This window comes from Cotesia glomerata, linkage group LG4 (genome assembly GCF_020080835.1).
Source record: "Cotesia glomerata isolate CgM1 linkage group LG4, MPM_Cglom_v2.3, whole genome shotgun sequence".
NCBI lineage: Eukaryota > Metazoa > Arthropoda > Insecta > Hymenoptera > Braconidae > Cotesia > Cotesia glomerata.
The window spans coordinates 15,279,164-15,299,020 of NC_058161.1; the positions used below are offsets into that span (position 1 = coordinate 15,279,164).

Here is a 19,857-nt window from a genome sequence, read left to right on the forward strand (position 1 = left end):
TCCAGACATTGCTACTAATTTTAAATTAAAAATCAGTAAATATGTAAAATTTTTTTATTAATAATCAAAGTTTTGTCGTAAAAAATATTGTGAAATTTTTTACAAATAAATAAACTTATACTTAAATTATTCTAAATAATTATTTTTAAAATTTATAAAAGAAAAACTTACATTTTAAAACATCACAAGTAGTTTATGTGGTTAAATTTTGTTTATTTTTTTTTAATTTATAATTTACAATAGCGAATTTTTTTTTTTATTTTTCAATGCAGCAGTACAAAAATTTCATAAAATTAAAAAAAGTACACTCCGAGGAATTTTTTTCTATAAAAAATGTGATGTGATGTCATATCACGGTTTAGTTGAATCGCGACTGGCGCCGCCACGCGAGCGCTGATGATACCCCTTTGATAGCGCGAAACTCAACATTAAATTTATTTTTACAATTATAATAAAACTTTTGGGAAAACCCCACAACCTAGGTCTAGACCTTTAGTTATTAGTAAAAAAAGGTTATTGTTAAAATGTATTTTTACTCCCCGAAAATTCAGCACAATAGACTAGGAATAATAAAATAGAAAAGAGGATTAAGCCATAAATATATAAATTTACTACCTAATTGCTCTCGACATAAGTAATTATTTATTTATTTATTTATTTATTAGGTTTAAATGCCAAGGCACAAAGCCGAATGGCAAAAATGATATACATAAAATTATAATTCACATAAGTACCGCTAATATGTACACAATGGAAATAAAAATTTACATGATAGCTTAAAACATAAAATTTACATAATGATCAAGTGGATATAATGTTTTTAATCATAATAACCAGCTCACTATTATATTATTATTCGAGATTTATAAGAAAATCGAATACTCTTGTCTTGAAGGATTCTAATACAAGAGAATTGCACGACTCATGATGCGAAGCATCAGAGAGTGCTTTACGATCGAAAAATTTTTTTCGCCTCATTTTGGCGGCTATTTTTATTATTATAGCCTTGTTAGTTCACGGAATCAAGATATTTTGCATACTATTGTCGAGATAATTTAATGGAGATTAATTTCATACTTTTTAAAAATTTATTTACTGCAATAGAATTGGAAAAAAACACCAAAATAGGTCAAAAAATTTTCCTGTCCGTCATGTGTGAAACCCGGAAACACTGTAACTTGTGAAAAAATCCATTACTTGAGTTAAATTTTTTTTTTTAAATTCTAATCCACGATTGTAGGTCACTGAATGCGAATGATTAATTAATTCAGTGTCGTTTAATTGCAATGAATAAAAAACGAAAACTACAAGACTGTATATCTATATATATCCATGTAAAATTAACATGGATGGTGATATATCTATATCTATAGATATTATGTACATTTTATTCCACCAGGGGCGCTTGTGCAGTACCTTCCAACTACAGCTGTTTTTTCGGCAATTAATTTTGAACGACTTAAGTTTTTTTTTTTTTTTTATATTTCATAATTAAATGAGCATTATGAGTCGTGCACTTTTGGATTTTCCAAACTTTTTGAAATTTCAGGAGGTAGATCTTGCCAAAACCGTATAGCTGACATAACAAATGAATGCTCGTAGGTTGTGGTAACAAAATTAGGTATTTTGAAAGTGATATTATTATTTCTATTGGCTATTCTTTGCGATCGTCTGATGACAGGGTCTTCTTCAATAAATAAATCACGCAGAAACCTTGGTTCGCCTGTTGATCCCATAATCCACTCTTATAATTTAGATGAAAAATATGAAAATATACACAATAAGACAAACTATTCGTAACGTGATTGGTCAAATATATCATAAGCATGAAAATATATGCAAATGCTACAGTCAGGCGCGCGCTTGCGCGCGCAAATTCAAATTCTAGTCCTAATATAAAATTGAGATGAAATGTATCCTAATATATTATATTTATCCATTTTTATAATTTAGATGAAAAATATGAAAATATATCATGTAAGCAAACTATTCGTAACGTGATTGGTCAAATATATCATAAGCATGAAAATATATGCAAACTCAATAGTCAGGCGCGCGCTTGCGCGCGCAAATTTAAATTCTAGTACTAGTAAAATTGAGATGAAATGTATGTGAAACCAATTTATTCGTGATGTGATTGGTTGAAAATATTTATTCTCATTCTGATTGGTTGAAAGTGAATATAATATACATAAACTACACATAAATATATCATGACCATAAATATGAGGCGCGCGCTTGCGCGCGCAAATTTGAATTCTAGTAACAATTTAAAGAACACGCAGGCCAAAAAGTACAGCCTTCGTGCCTTTACAATTAACCAATTTAATGACCGTCGATATGGTGTGATGTAATTATAGAAATATTAGAAAATATATTTTCATCACTTAAGGAATATAAAATATTGTATAAAAAAAATAAGAGAAGATAGTCTGAGCCGATTAGTGACCCTCATTTATGACGAGTCCAGTTCAACCACTCAGTCCGGTAAATTCCCAGGGATGATGAAACTTCGGAAAAACTCTGCTGGCGAGCCCAGGTAGTTCAACAACGGCTGGAAAGGACGAGTACTTGAGTAGGAGTACAGCTAGGACCCTGATAGCCAAGTTGGCCGCAACTTTCTGTCAATCTACTGCCGCAACTTGTCACCAACTTGGCGGCAACTCTTGGAAAGTAACTCGGTTGGTGTCAACTTGTTCACCAAGTTGTCGGCAAAAGTTGCTCTGAAACTTTTTCACACCAAGTTGACGATAAGTTTCTCAAGAAATTTGGCGACATATTGCGGCAGTAGATTGGTCTCTTTTTTCTCAGAAACTTGTAGCCAACTTGGCGCCAACAGTTACAAATTCGGAAGTTGACCGCAAGTTGTCGCTAAGTTGGTGGCAACTATCTGACACCAACTTGGTTGGTCTGAAACTGTGGCTATCAGGGGACCCAGAAGGAAGGAGAAGGACCAATCAACGTTGCCAAAAAGCCAGTACAGCGGAATACTCGAATGGTAGGGAGAGCCGCCCTCGCCACTTCTACTGCTGCGAGTCCGACTTAGTAAATTCTAGTGAAGAATCAGAATAGTATTCGAGCTCAGACTTATCACCTCGTTTCTAATTTTGTGTAAAGTCTTTTGAATATATACTTCGATTCAGTTAACTTAATTCCGTTGAATTATTTATTTAATTTATATTCATTTTATATCATTTTCCTCATCCTACAAGTTCCCGTTGATAAAGTTGAGTATTTCAATATTCCCGGGCGAATCAAAGACCACGTCGGTAACTTTAAATTTAAATAAAGATTTCTATCGTTGTCCACCAGGGGGAGGACATAACAGTAATAATGTAGGGGATATACACGCACACATTCATACATGGACACATATACACAAGTCAAACCTCACACACTGTACACCAGTGGAGGCAACTCAACTATACAAAAATTACCGACTGAGACCTTCTCCGTACGGTTGGCAGTTGAATTATTATTATGATTACTAAGCTAACCATTAAATATACATATACATGTGATGCTACTTTAAGAATAAAATAACTAATTATTTTTGTATTACTAATTGAGAATTGTGATTAATAAAGCGAAGGTTGCTGCATACACGCGTTAATAATTAATTATATAAATAATATAAATAAGTGGAGTAATATATATATATATAAACCCCCACAATTGGTGACCCCGAACGCTTGATAAAATTCAGCAACATTCCAGCGACGCCAGTTTGTAATCATCAATTCAGCATTACCGCCAAAATTCACAATCAATGTCAGTGATGCATAGTCCTCCGCTTCTCAACTTGGGGAATTCCCTGGAGGATACAACAAAAGACGAATCAGTCAAGAATAATAACGGTGAGAAGGATATGCCATCGTTATCTCCGCAAGATACGACGAGTAACGAGCATACGAAGACCCCGGAAAAAACACAAACTGGAAATAGCAAGGAGCAACCACCAGCTAGCAATTGGTTCCACCCTACAAGCTATTATCATCCAATGTATCAACAATATCCAGTTCAGACAGGTATGCACATTCCTACTTCAAGCAGGAGCAACGAGACTCCCAACTTGAACGCTCAAACGTACAATAATGGTTTAATTACCTACGCGTACCCTCCAATGAACTACCCGGGAAATGGTCCACCGATGCAAAACATGCAACCTAGACAACCACCACCACCAGCTCTGATCCCACCAGGATTACCACAGCCACGACCACTACCAGCTGGCAACTGGCAAAACACGGCTCAACAAACAAGTGTTCCACAACTTAACCTCCCACCGAGACCAGCAAGGTTAGAAAGAAACGACCTCCCGCCATTCTGGCCTCAGCACGCCAAGTTATGGTTCAGCGCAGCAGAGTCAGCCTTCTCCAGCAAAGCAGTGGTAGATGACGACGAAAAATTTAGAGCAGTAATTACCAAGCTCGAGCAAGAACATCTTACTGCAATCGAGCAACTGGTAACCAACCCACCAGGACAAAACAAATACCTGGCAATTAAAACTGCACTGATAAATCACTATTCATTATCTCGGGAAGAGAGCTTTAGAACTCTCGTATCCGGACTGTCATTAAAAGGTCGACGACCTTCGGAACTTTATGCTGAAATGTGCAGGCTCGCAGGCAACGCAGTAGGTCCAGAATTCATCAGAACCATGTGGATGGATCGAATGCCTAAAGACATGCAGATGATCTTATCACTCGCCGAGACTCTGGACAGCAGCATACTACTTGAATTAGCTGACAAAACAATGTCACTATGCGACAAAAATGCTAACCCACAAGTAGCCGCAATAGCACGAAATCCACACAAGGATTGCGACGAAAAATTCCAAATTCTTACAAAAGAAATGAAAAATCTGTCAACAAAAATCGACAGCTTGGTCGGTGCTCAGAGGAAATCTCGCAGCAACTCCCCACATCCCCAGGGAAGTAACTCTCGAACCAACAGTGCTGATCGAGCACCCAAGCTTTGCTTTTATCACAAAAAATTTGGAGCACTAGCATTCAAATGCGTGCCTAAATGTTCCTGGAATGAGAACCAGGGGAAACTCTCAAAGCCATCAATAGACGCGACGGCTACGGATGGCGAAACAAAGTCTCGTCGTCTGTTCTTATACGATAAGAACACAAAATCAAGTGTCCTTATCGACACAGGAGCTGAAATATCAGTCATTCCTCCAAGTCTTCAAGATTTAAAAAATACAACTTTACACACTCTGTATTCAGTCAACCAAGAACCCATTCATACCTACGGGGAGAGGATGGTCACAATGAACCTAGGTCTACGTCGACCCATACAATGGGCCTTCTGCATTGCTGACGTGCCGTATCCTATCATTGGAGCTGACCTTCTTGGGAGTTTAGGATTCGTAGTAGACATTAAACAAGGTCTACTCATCGATCCTGAGACTGGAACAAAAGCGAAAGGTACGTTTAGTAACTTTTGTGCAATCGATCTCTGCGGTAAATTTTAACAATAAATTTGCAGACATCCTAAAAGAATTTCTCGAGCTGCTGGGAAATCCTTCTAACAATATAGCAGCGAAAAATCCTGTTAGACATCATATTAAAACCACGGGACCGCCATGCGCACAGCGCGTTCGACAGCTCCGCCCAGAGCTACTCAAAAAGGCCAAGGAGGAATTTCAAATAATGCTTGACATGGGCATTATGAGACCCTCCAGCAGTCAATGGGCCAGCCCGCTACACATGGTGCCAAAGAAAAATGGTGATTGGCGACCTTGTGGAGATTTTAGAAAACTGAACGAACGAACCGAGCCAGACCAGCATCCAATTTCATTATTAACAGATTGCACTTGGTTTTGGCAGGGAAAAAAATATTTTCTAAGGTCGATCTCAAACGAGCGTACAACCATATACGAGTAGCCGAAGAAGACATACCTAAGACGGCTATAATCACGCCATTTGGACTCTTCGAGGTCAGTCTACTTACCCTATGGTCTACGAAACGCAGCTCAGTCTTTCCAGAGACACATCAATGAAGTTATTCGAGGACTAAAAATGTCTTCGCTTTCATCGATGACATTTTGGTCGCATCCGAGACCGAAGAAGAACATGAGGAACAGTTACGTGCACTTTTTAAACGACTGAAACAGTACGGCTTGTGCATTAACGCTGACAAGTGCATTTTCGGTGCATCATCAATCGATTTTTTGGGCTATCGACTCTCCGCGGAAGGTGCTTCCCCATTACCGGACCGAGTCCAAGCCTTACTCGACTACAAAAGCCTGACACAATTGTAGAATTGAGACGCTTCATAGGAGCTATCAATTTTTACCGCCGCAACGTCAAAAATGCAGCCGAAGCACAAGCGCCTCTAAACGAGTTGCTAAAAGACTCCAAAAAGAACGATAATCGACCCGTCCCTTGGACAGAAGAAACTTCACAAGCTTTTGAGAAGGTAAAGAACAATTGGCACACGCCACCCTCCTAGCACATCCCGTTCATGGAGCCGAGCTACGACTAGTCACCGACGCGTCAAGCACAGCCATCGGCGCATCCATAGAACAACGAGTTGACGGAAACTGGCAGCCACTCGGATTCTTTTCTCGAAAACTTACTGAAGCCCAAAAGAAATACAGCACCTACGACAGAGAGCTTACAGCAGTCTTCGAAGCCGTAAAATATTTTCAACACTGGTTGGAAGGACGAAATTTTGCCATTGTCACAGACCACAAACCATTGATCTACGCCTTTCAGCAAAAAGGAGATAAAACTGCTCCACGGCAAATCAGGCAATTAGGATACATTGGACAGTTTACTACGGACATAAGGCATATCAACGGCGCAGAAAATTTGGTAGCAGACGCGTTGTCACGAATTGACGCGATCAGACTGCCAACAGCTATAAATTTCGAAGAGTTAGCACGAGCTCAGACAAACGACATCGAGTTAGCACAGCTGATCAGCGATCAGAACACATCGCTCAAACTACAAAAACTAACCTTTGGACCAGATCACCAAGCAATATATTGTGATGTCTCTGCAAATGACATACGACCTTTTGTACCAGCGAGCTTTCGTCGCCAGATTTTCGACACATTTCATAATTTGTCTCATCCCAGCGGCCGAGTAACAAATAAAATTATCGCGCAGAGGTACATTTGGCCTTCTATGAACAAAGACATCACCAAATGGGCCAAAAATTGTCTTCAGTGTCAAAATCAAAGTCGGTCGTCATGTGCATACACAACCTGCTGCTTTCACAAATCCTGACGCAAGACTAGATCATATACACATTGATTTAGTTGGTCCAATGCCTGAATCCGAAGGATTTCAATATTGCTTAACCATGGTTGATAGATTCACTAGATGGCCAGAAGCTATCCCCATCAAGGACATCACCGCGGAAACGGTAGCTACCGCTTTCTATAATCATTGGATCGCTCGGTTTGGTTGCCCTAAGTTGGTCACCACTGACCAGGGATCTCAATTTGAAAGCGCTCTGTACCAGGCACTACTCAACTTAGTCGGAGGAAAACGTGTTCGCACCACGGCTTACCATCCAGCAGCTAATGGACTCATCGAGCGTTGGCACAGGACAATGAAGGCCGCAATTATGTGCCACGAGAATCCTCAATGGACTAAAGTGCTTCCGACAGTCTTATTAGGATTGAGATCCTGCTACAAGGAGGAACTCAAGGCTTCACCAGCCGAATTCCTCTACGGTACAAACCTCAGGATACCAGGAGAATTTTTTACACACGAAGATCCTCCAGATGACCCTCAATTTTTCCTAGAAGATTTTAGAGTCCATATGAGAGACGTTAAGCCAGCTCCTGCAGCTCATCATTGCAAAAGAAAAGCTTTCTGCTATAAAGATTTGTCAACGTGTACCCACGTCTTCCTAAGAATCGATGCTGTCAAACGCCCTTTGGAGCAACCTTACTCAGGACCACATGTCGTGAATAAACGCATTGACGATCGTACTTTTAGCATCAACGTCAGTGGAAGAGATACAGTCGTCAACGTTGAACGCCTTAAACCAGCTCACATGGAAACTGCAGAGTTACCAGAGCCACAGGAGCCACAGGATCCAGAACCGGCATCAGAAACCTCTGAACAACCGGCCACTGGGAACCTAGTCGTACCAGTCGAAGTTCATAGACCAATGACTACTACGACTAGCAATAAGGATCCACCAACTCCAAAGACGTTCATTCCAGGACTACAACCGGTGCAAACTACCTTTTCATCGACTCTGCGAACCTACCCAACGAAGAAAGTCAAAATAAATCTTCAGAAAAATCAGGTATTCGCATTCTACCGAACACCGCCTACCTGATTCTTAGGGGGGGGAGTGGTGTAGGGGATATACACGCACACATTCATACATGGACACATATACACAAGTCAAACCTCACACACTGTACACCAGTGGAGGCAACTCAACTATACAAAAATTACCGACTGAGACCTTCTCCGTACGGTTGGCAGTTGAATTATTATTATGATTACTAAGCTAACCATTAAATATACATATACATGTGATGCTACTTTAAGAATAAAATAACTAATTATTTTTGTATTACTAATTGAGAATTGTGATTAATAAAGCGAAGGTTGCTGCATACACGCGTTAATAATTAATTATATAAATAATATAAATAAGTGGAGTAATATATATATATATAAACCCCCACAATAACAGTGAACAGTTCTACCCTCTACAGTTAATACAATGTACTCCTATCTTACCGGCTTTTACCAAACAAAAACTGACTAGACGAATATTGTTTACATACCTCTAAACATTTAAATAATATATCGTTTTTTTATACAAAAAAATTAATTTTATAAATTAATAAAGTTATCTAAGTGTGTTTATTTATAATATTTATTTGATTGTGTTAACTCAAACCTGTAATTGTATAAATAAATTTATTTAAAGGAATTATTAAGTATATTTTCAGGTTAGTATCACTTTATTATTTTTTTAAATTATTTTGGAGTAAGAAAATAAATAACTGCTTAATTTTTGTTTCAGTTTTAAAATAATGGAATCAAGAACGGAATTTAAGATAAAAAATCCCCCGTCTGATGCGATTTCAGCGGTTGAATTTGGTCCAAATTCAACCCAATTTTTGTTAGTATCATCATGGGACTCAACAGTGCGGCTTTATGACATTCATGCTAATTCTATGCGATTGAAATATAACCATGATCAACCAGTCCTTGATGTTGCTTTTCAAGTAAACTAACATTTTTTATTTAATTAACTAACATGTTTTTATTTTTGTTTGCAGTCAATTTAGGTTTGCAGACAATTGAGTTGTCAAAAAAATATTTTTATAGTCTAAAATTATTACAGATATATTTTTTGAATTATTTATAAAAAACCTAAATTATTCGAATTTTAATTTTAATGTTAATAGTAAAATCTTAATAAACTTTGAAAGTAACAATAGTATGAAGGTAAAAGCACTAATTATTGATAGGCTCCATTTGTTAACACAATTTGTTAGCATTTATATTCAATTATTTACAGTACTAATAACATTTGTATATTTATTACATAATCTTTATAATTTAAAGAATTAAAAAAGATTAATAGTTGTGAAATATATCAAATATTCATTTGTAAAAAAAATTTTTTTTGTTAATTGGATTATTTTAAAATAGCTCATAAATTTCAAATTCCTTAGCAATTTTATTCAGACAAGCACGCTTTTAAAAAAATCATTTTTAATTATAATATTTGCTCACATTTGATTTTTTTTTTAAATGAATGAAATATTAGAAATCAACAATATTAGTCGCAATTAATTGAATATTTATTAATTTTAAAATAATGGGTGTCAATCATTGATCAATAAATTTCAGTCTGCATCTTATATTGATAAATAAATTTAGATTGTGCTGTAACTTATTGTTTATTCTTTCATTTTAGATATTCATTTTAAAAATTAAAAGAAAATGTAATAAATATTTAACATTCATTTTATACGCCTGTTATTGTATTTTATTCATGAAATTGATAATTTTCGCGAATTATGATGATCAATATTTGGTACGACGGTATGTCACTAAATAGATCAGTTATTTTTAGCCTGACAATTTTTGTCAGTTGAATTCAACTATTGAATTTGAGAAAATATTAAAATTTATGATTTTGTTTAATAAAAAAAAAAAAAAAAGAAAACGAATTTATAAAATTTTTTAAATTCAACAATCTTAGTTTTAAATATGTTAAAGAAAATTATAATTTTAACTGTTTTGTATTTTGTCAATAATCAGTACTTTTTACCTTATAATATATGATTCTAAAATCAGTAGACATCTGACTGTTAAATGATTTTAATCAATGAATAAATTAGTGCTACAAAAATATTTTATTTTAATGTCGTTTTAGGTTTTTTTATTTTAATTTCTATTTGTAAAAATGAAAAAAAAAATTTTTTTTCAAATAATTTGTTAGAAAAAATTGTAAATTTTGTCAGCTCCTGGTAAATTTAAATATTATTTTAATACAGACAAACTCAACTAAATCAGCTACTGTCAATTATTTTAAATAACACTTAAAAGTGAATTGCATTCACTTTTTTATTTTTATAAATTTTGAATAGCTCAGCAATGAGATACTAAAAACAAATCTTAAAAAAAAATAGTCACAAATTAATCATTCAATCACATTAATAATAATCATTCATTTAATTTTCAGGATGCAGTACACGCTTACAGTGGAGGATTAGGCTGTACACTAAAAATGTACGATATCAACGCGAACGCAGAAACGATAATGGGTTCACATGAAAAAGCTATCAGAAAAATAGAATACTGTTCATCGGTAAACGCTATTTTGACGGGAGGATGGGATGCTGCGGTTAAGTTATGGGACCCGAGAACACCTACTTGTGTTGGTACTTATTTGCAACCTGATACCGTATTAGCACTGTCGGTTTGTGGTGATAAATTTGTCGTCGGCACTGCTAAAAGAAAAGTTTGCATTTGGGATTTAAGAAATATGGCTGGAATGTTCCAAAGACGTGAGAGTAGCTTGAAGTATCAAACACGGTGTATTAAAGGATTTCCCAATGAACAGGTAGGTTTTATCATTTTTCTTAATTTAATTAAAAAAACATTTTTTTTTTTTTATTTTAATAAAAAACCATTTTAATTACTTTTCTGAAATTCATGTTTATAATTTTCATATTTAACTGCAACAATTCATGCAAAATTTTGTTTCAAATATTTTTACATGAATTTTAACTCAAAATATTTTATAAAAAAAAAAAACGATTTCAAAGAAAAAATCGCAGGGCAAAGACTCCAAATATTGATTAGTTTAGATAAAATGAACATAATTACATTATTTGTAAATTTTTTGGAAGAATTTATGAGTTGAAACGAGTATTATGCTTTTTTATAGTTTTAACTTACAAACTACAATACTTTTGTTTATAAAATACATAATAATAAACATTAAAATGTAATAATTAACGTTACGTCGGTCAATATTTGGTTCCTTTACTTTAAATAAGTAATTTTTTAAGATACTATTTCGACTGATCAGATGCGACACAATTTTACTGAAATTTATCATATGACTAACTTTATAAATTTTATGCAAAATTTTATAGAATATTTTTGATATATAATGATTTTTTTTTTTTTTTTTTTTAGGGCTACGTTTTAAGTAGTATTGAAGGAAGAGTAGCCGTTGAATATTTGGATACAACGCCAGAAGCTCAAAAGAAGAAATATGCATTCAAATGTCATAGAATAAAAGAAAATGGTATTGAAAACATTTATCCAGTAAATGCCATAAGTTTTCATACAACATACAACACATTTGCTACTGGCGGTTCCGATGGATACGTCAACATTTGGGACGGATTTAATAAAAAGCGTTTATGTCAATTCCACAAATATAATGCGGGTGTTGCCGCATTGTCATTCAGCCATGATGGCTCTGTATTGGCTATTGGTGTATCATTTTTGGATCCAGCTGAAATAACTCCTGTCGTACATGATGAAAAAGAAATTTATATTCGTTATGTCAATGATCAGGAGACAAAACCGAAATGATGGTTTCCGCACAATTAATTAAATGAATTATTAATTATTAATAAAGTAATTCTTTTTATAGAAAATATTTCGATCTGTTTATTTCAATTTATATATAATAGTATATACATAAAATATTTTTGTGCTAACGTAAAATAATTTTTTTGTATCATATGTACATCTTAAAAAAATAATTTTTATTCTCTAAAAACAATAATAACGAACAATTAATTTATTTAAAACACTAAATTGCAGCTTTTGTATATATATATAAAATTGACACATAATCTATTAACTCCAAAAATTAACATTCAATAAAACCTTATTTATTTACTAATATATTTTCTCAAATAATCACGTATTATGTCGTGAGTTGCAAAACTAATGCTAACTGCAACAGGCCCTTTCACCCAATTCATTGTTAAGCCTTTATAAAATGCCATTAACCCTTCCTCTCTGTTAAAAGAAATCAAGAGATATATATTTTGTATATCGATTTTTAAATTCATTAAATTTATCTTATTTACTTAAATAGTTAACAAGTAGAAATTTTCATGCCATTTTTTTTTTATTATTAAAATAAAAATAATGCAACTACTTAAAAATAGTTGTTAAAAAAAATACTTTTTTCATCTCTGTTTTAAGTAAGAGTTTTAAAAAAATATTTTTCATGAACAGTACTTTTAAAATTTTTGAATATTGAAAGTTAAATGAACTAAAAGTTGATCACTTATACTTGGAAAATACTTAAGAACAACAAGTCGTTTGATATAAATAAAAAATACCGAAAAATATCCATAGATTGAAAATTTAAGGGGGATAACCACTGTGACGAATCGAAAAAAAAAATATTCCTTTTCTTTAAATCAAAGTTTATGTATTCAAAAATATGTTGATAAAGTTTGAGATCAAAATTTCAAATATTTTCGGAGCTATAATCACTTTAGTGAGAGCAGGTAGACCGATCATTTTTGCTGAGCGCTCCGACGAAAATGTCGAATTCTTTAGAAATCGAATTTAAACAGATAATAAAAAAATTAAAAAAGTCATGAACACCACATGAGATAAAGAAGAAGAGCCCTAATATGACTCAGGATTCGATAGTTTAATTTAAGGTAGTTGTCATGGTTAAGGCATACCGTCAGAAATTTCTAAATTATTGTATACTTATTAAAGAAATGATGATACAATTACTCTAAAAATGTAAAGTCGATTGACCACCTTTTAACCCAAGATGAATCCAATTAAAAATTGGATATTTAACATTGATTGCGTACGATCTCTGCAGTTCTGTACCAGTTTCTGAGTTATAAAAAAAAACTGTCAGAAATTTTCAAAAAACTGACAGTTTTTTAATGTATTTGTTGTGAGTTTAAAAAAAAATAAAAAAAAATTTTTTGACCATCTAATTATTTTTAAATAACGGATTAAAGTTCAACAATTTATGAAAAAGTATATATCTACAGAGCCGGACAGAAACAATTGAATGGGTTGCGTCTTTACGGGTACAATCTTGCGTAAAAATTATGGATTACTTAGCTACAAGCTCATATACTTTTGCGGCGCATATAATCTCTTATTTTTTGATAATATTGTACCATGAAAACTACCTTAAGTATAATTATTTCATAAGATACATGATTTTAGAGTAAAATAAACTAAAAACTTTAAATGCCTTTTTTCAAACTGGTCGCATCGGTAACTCAATCAAATATTAGCCGATTTTCAAATTTTTATTTTTTTATTTTTGTTCGCTTTTACAGAGGCTAAGGTTGCTCGTAGCCGATTTTGATTTTTACGATTTTTGAAGACTGTTTGAATCTAAAAAAAAAAAAAAGACCAAGTACATGAAAAAATTTTCAATCGGTCGCTGTTTTTTTTTCTAATCAAAACAAAAAAAATTGGCTACGTGTAATGATAATTATATTCATACAGATTATAACGTAACTAACATTTTTTTTTTTCGGATGACCCGTTTTCGAGATAGCAATGCGACCATAGAGGTGGAATTTTTTTTAAAGCTGGATAAGAATGTTAATAACTTTGTAACGATTTGATATTTCTTATTGAAAATTAAGGATCTTTATCTTCAGTGTACATTCAATAGAACAAAAAAAAAACCTGATCTCCAAATTTCGTTATTTTCTCAGTAAAAAAAAATCCTGAGAATCACCTATTTTTTCTGTCATCAGTGGCTATCCCCGTTAACAAGTTATTCTGGATTTAATGTTCCTAATATAATGTAATGAGTGATGAAAAAAAAATTGTCAACACGAATAAACTTAATGCTTTAATTAAATCCTTACCTATAAATTTTAACAGTAGTCGAAATGGTGGTATGATAAAAAGCTCCTTTGATGGCCGATGTCTGCATCCGTCTTCTCACAATGTCCAATGGATAGCTGGCCGTTTGTCCAACAATACCAGCTATTGCTCCACAACTCAATGTGGCCAAAGTTGCGAATCCCGGATTCATTTGAATTTTATCAACTGTTTATCAACAGGCGGACGGATCATTTAACACTTTTACATGTCCGTCATTTCTCTCCTTCATTAATATTAGTATTAATAGCGCAAATTTTTTTAAAACATTTCAAAGCTTTTCTTTTTCGTTTATTCTTAATTAATTAATTAGTAAAAAACGTTATTTTAATATTTTATGTATCTTTTATAATTTATTTGTAACTTATATCAAAAAATACTGATAAAAGTAAAAATTGACTGATGAATTTTACCAATGGTATAAAAACAAATTTTTTTTTTATTTATTTATGATTTTCAAATTTAATATTATAAATTTTCATTGAAAAAATTATAGGTCTAAAGAAAAACTTTAAAAATTTTGTTTCTCATTTTTATGTTAATAATTGAATGTAAAAAGAAAGAACAAGAAATTGTGAAAATAATAATTTAACATTTAATTTACCTGCCATAAACATTTTGAGAGTATCATAAGTATAAAAACTACAGCCTGCATATGGAATCACACCTAATATTGTCGCAGTAAATCCTCTATAAAATGCCAAAAATCCTTCGTTTTTATAAATTTGTACAAAAACTTCGCGCAATGTTTTGTATTCAGTTTTTTGTGTTACTGCCATTCTTGCGCGTGCTAAATCCAATGGATAAGTTAAACTTTGAGATGTTACACCAGCTAATGAACCAGCTAGTAATCTATAAACTGACGATCTGAAATTATTTTTATATTTTATTATAATGTATAATGTATCCTTCATAACATTTTGTTATTTTAATACTTCAATACATTGCAGAAATAGTAATTTGTTAATGGTATATCTCTAAATTACTCATTTTTTTTTTTCAAACTTAGAAATAATTTTCAACTTCAATTTAAAAATGCTTCAATCACTTTTTTCAACATGATAACTAATAATTAAAGTTTTTATTTTAATCTCATTTAAAATATCATTTTCTATTAGCAACGTTAAATTATGATTTTAAATTATTTCTATGTATTAAATGATCTATTTGTATTTCATTAAAATTTTTAATTGAATTTATTTTTAAACCTTTAATTAATTAATTTTGTACTGAGTTATATTATATGGGTGATTCTCTGTAAGAACGTCTTAAATCTGTACAAAATTGTCCGGCCAAATTATTTTTGATTTTATTAGAAAAAAAATTAACAAGAACTATAAAACTATCAGTTTAATCATAATAAATAAATAGCCGAATTAATTTTTGTTTTTTTGATATTTGTGTATCTTTTGCCATATAACATGACAGGGGACTGTTTTTTTTTATCAAATTGAGAAAAATCAAGCAAACTATTTCAATGCATTCAACTTTTCAAGTTCTCAATGAATGTTTACATTAATTAGAATAATATTAAGACTTATGGATCCAATTTTATAAATAAATTATAAATAAAAAGAGCTGCCAGGGGACTGAAATTTGAAGTGGCCCAGACACATATTTCGAGCACAAACGGTGCTTTGACACAAAATAAAATGGCGATAAAGCGCTAACAAGCCTATGGTTATTAACTTAAGGCTAGTTAGGTCCTTATAAACCTTACAGAACATAAAATATCAAGATGGATTTTTTTTTTTTAAGCTTTGAACTTCTGGCAGGGGACTGTTATAAGAATGCCTGGGACACACTTTGGTTGAATGAATTTAATGAAACAAATTAATTTTCGGTACTTTTTATTGAAGAAGATTGTTAGTTAACTAATTAAGTTTATAAATATTATGGACCAAATTATATGTTATGGACGAATAACTTAAAATTTAATCTTAAAGTTTTAATTTTGGGAATGGGACAGCCCAGGGGACTGTTATTTCGGTGGTTTACGAATTTATAGCCAAAAAACCAAAATTTAATTCATTTTAGTTTTCAATGCTCCAAATAGAAATGTTTTTTTACTTTTGTAATAAATTTTTTTTAGTAACAAAATAACAATTTTTCTAATAAAAAAATGCCTGGGACAATAAAAAACATCCTTACAGAGAATCACCCATCTACAAATGTAAGCCGATGTGAACCAATGTATCTAAAATATTGATGGCTTTGAGGGAGCTTAGGTTTCAGAGTCAAATAGAATTTTTATCTATCTATCTATCTTCTCAAAAAAATTAGCAATTTTTTTTTAATTAATACATTTCATGATTTATTAACAACAATTTTTCATTAATTAACAATTTAAAAAATTGAATGATGAAAATATAAATTTTTTTGGTCAAGCAGAGAACAAAATAATTGTCATATCTTACAATCTAAGTGCTTTTCGTAAAGTCATTTAAAACTAAGTGTTGGTATATTGATCAAAATACTTACGAATTTTTGCCATTGACATTTAATATGCGTTTCCATTGTTCATGAGCAGCAAACTGTATTGCAGAATAAGGCACAATTCTTATCATAGTTGCACTATTACCGCGCCACAAACTCAACAAGCCTTCATTTTTATAAGCTCTTACTAAAAAGTCAATTGCAGCTCGCTGAGAATATTGCATTTTAGATATTTGAAAATTTATTTTTGTCCGGTCTAATGGTGCAATTGTTGTCTTTGCTATTGCACCTGCCGCAGCACCAGCTACCAAGCTCGTTAAAACTCGTTCAGAATTCGATAGGTTTGGAAAGTCTTTCTCCTTAGTGTTCTAGTGAAGAAAAAAAATTTTAATATATATATACAAGTGAAAATTCGATTAAAAATAAAGAATAAAAATTTTTTGATTATTTTTTTCATTCTTCAATTTGTAATTGTAGGTATTTTTTAGTGACTCGAATATTAATGGAAAAATGATACATGGATATGTAAAATTTTACTTCCTAGATTGATATAAATTAATGATACTGAATTAAACAGACATCTAACCATTTTTTAGATTTTTATAACAATTAAATTATAATGAAAAAAATGAAGCCAAAAAATTTCACATGTAGAAATAAAAAAAAAATTATAAGTGCGAATTTTTTTTAATATGTTTTTTTATAATAATTGATTTATTACAAAAATTTTAAGAATTGTTAAATGTCTGCTAATTTCAGTATCAATAATTTCAGTTATCAGTAAGATAACAGAATTTAATATAAAATTTTCATTCTTAAGACTATTTTTAAATAAGAAAATTTTCTGAGTAGGAATTAGATTCATTTAAAAATTGTTGTCTTTTTTTTTTGTGAAAAAAATTTTATGCAGTATAATTAAATATTTAAGCTTATAAGATATTTATAGATTCTTTAAATTAAATATATTTATCATGTTTATAGATTTTCCGTTGATTAAATGCTGTTGACATTAAAATATTTTTTTTTATCCTGCATAAAAAATTATTTCATAAAGAATCATTAGTCAGCGGATTAAAAAAAATAAACTTAAAACTTTTTTTTTAGAAAGAGTTTGAATAAGTGCTAATATTTAATTCTTCAATAAATCCTATTTTCAGAGATTGTATCCTAAATTAGCTGACCTCTAACAATTCTTGAAATTTTTATAGCAAATCAATTTTATTATAAGAAAAATATTTTTTAAAATTCTCATTTGTAATTTTTTCAATTCTTAGATGTAAAATTTTTTTGCTAAACTTTTTCAGTATAATTTAATTGTTATAAAAATCTAAAAAATTGTTAAATATCTGCTAAATTTAGAATTATCAAAAATAAATAAGTTGAGTTAAAAACTCAAATGTTGATTTTGAAAAAAAAAAAAAAAAAAAAAAAACCCTGATAAATATAATTCTTCTACAAAATAGATATAAAAAAATTCTTCAGTCTAAAAAAAAGAATCGAAAAATAAATTTTCATGACTTATACTAACCGTTTTAGTTATTGAACTCTTATTATTGTCACTATCAAAACCAGTGTTATTAATAGCATTGTTCTTGGTGTTTCCAGCCATAACTGAGAATGGAAAATTTTCTAAAATAGTTCAACTTTGGTTCACAGTTTAATTGACTAATCATAATTTATTTATTACTAATTTTATTGCTACTGTTTAAGCTGTCAGCTTATCGTTTTCCAAAAAAAATTCAATACAAATTAACAGTTGTCACTTATTACTGATGGTCGATTATCTGAAAATTAATAATAGAAATTATCAATTTTTTAAGTCTCTATCAACAAGTATTTTATAATTAATAATTACATAAAAGCGTATTACATTAAACATAAAATAAAAAAATATTATCTTTATAACCTTCATTGAACAATAAATTGAGATAAAACAAGGGTTAGAATATCATCGTACATGATAATTACGCAATTATGTTGATAAATTAATTTTTATAATTCAACAGATAATCAAAACGATAAATTCATAAATAATAATAATAAGATTTATATTCACATGTAATGCGTACTTGATAATCAATTAATATATGTAAATAAAAAACTATTTTCAATACAAAAAATACAAAAAAGACGTCTACCTTGAAAATATTCTTAATCTTTGTTGTTTTTGACGTTTCTGTTTAGTAATGATTTCTTGACGTCATTTTCGATGTTTTTTTTATTTTTTTTTTTTTTTGTAAATCAAAACAATACTTTTTATTTTATATTTTGAGAGCAGTATTTGTTAAAATAAAAATTAAACAACTGAATGTCTTTCAGTCAAAATCAATCACAAATATTAATTATTTATTTAACATTACTCTCAATGATTTCAAATGATCTTAATATTTTGCTCTTTGACCGGAATACATTCTGGAATTCACGCACTTTGCCTGGCTGTATAACACACTAATGTGTTAGTGACTGACGAAATGCGATGCGAGATGCGATGAAACCAATTCACACACACCAAGAAAAATGTTATGTAAAATCTCTCTGAAGTTTCATAGAATGTCTTTCTTGCTCTCGTGAGTGAGTTACGGAAAAACTGAGACGTAACTACGGAGCTTTATGAAGATTTTGCTTTACATTACACATTTCTACGTTAAGTGACATGCGCAGAAGAGTTTACGATGCGTCGTCAAGTTCAAAAAATCACAGGTTAAAAAACCAATTAAACTATATTAATATATAATGATAAATTGTAAGTTTTGTTCAAGCTAATTGCTTTTTAACTAATGGAGAGGAAATTTTGATAGTACTGATGTTAGCTGACAAACGTCAATTTTTTTAATTTTTATAACGAATAAATTACAATAAAAAAATGCTCTAAAAATTTTTCCCCCAATAATGTTTTTTGTTATGCTTCCATCTAGTGGATGTTTTTTTTATTTATTGAAAACTTTACTTACTGTAGTTCTTTCATTTTAAATAAAAGAAGGAATCATTTTAAATAAAAGAATTCTATTTAGACGTTATTTAATTTTGATCAAAATTATTTAGTTGGTTTCAATTTATTATTCAA

General features: G+C 31.2%; 2 protein-coding genes across 3 annotated transcripts; one reads left to right on the forward strand and one right to left on the reverse strand.

Annotated features, from left to right (window-relative positions):
• The first annotated feature begins 8,790 nt into the window (after nucleotides 1-8,790).
• On the forward strand, nucleotides 8,791-12,121 carry LOC123262642 (mitotic checkpoint protein BUB3). The gene is made up of 4 exons (XM_044724928.1): nucleotides 8,791-8,941; nucleotides 9,016-9,220; nucleotides 10,690-11,070; nucleotides 11,652-12,121. Exons 2-4 carry the CDS (start codon nucleotides 9,026-9,028, stop codon nucleotides 12,054-12,056), a joined length of 981 nt encoding a protein of 326 aa, XP_044580863.1. The 5' UTR covers nucleotides 8,791-8,941; nucleotides 9,016-9,025; the 3' UTR covers nucleotides 12,057-12,121.
• Nucleotides 12,122-12,331: 210 nt separating this feature from the next.
• On the reverse strand, nucleotides 12,332-19,764 carry LOC123262643 (mitochondrial coenzyme A transporter SLC25A42). 2 transcript variants are annotated; one of them, XM_044724930.1, is made up of 6 exons: nucleotides 19,745-19,764; nucleotides 18,322-18,577; nucleotides 16,839-17,161; nucleotides 14,962-15,224; nucleotides 14,342-14,525; nucleotides 12,332-12,491 (listed from the first exon to the last, which is right to left on the reverse strand). In XM_044724930.1, exons 2-6 carry the CDS (start codon nucleotides 18,400-18,402, stop codon nucleotides 12,362-12,364), a joined length of 981 nt encoding a protein of 326 aa, XP_044580865.1. In that variant the 5' UTR covers nucleotides 18,403-18,577; nucleotides 19,745-19,764; the 3' UTR covers nucleotides 12,332-12,361. The 2 variants fall into 2 exon arrangements, with proteins under 2 accessions (XP_044580865.1, XP_044580864.1); XM_044724929.1 differs by lacking the exon at nucleotides 19,745-19,764 and adding an exon at nucleotides 18,932-19,486.
• Between the last annotated feature and the right edge of the window lie 93 nt (nucleotides 19,765-19,857).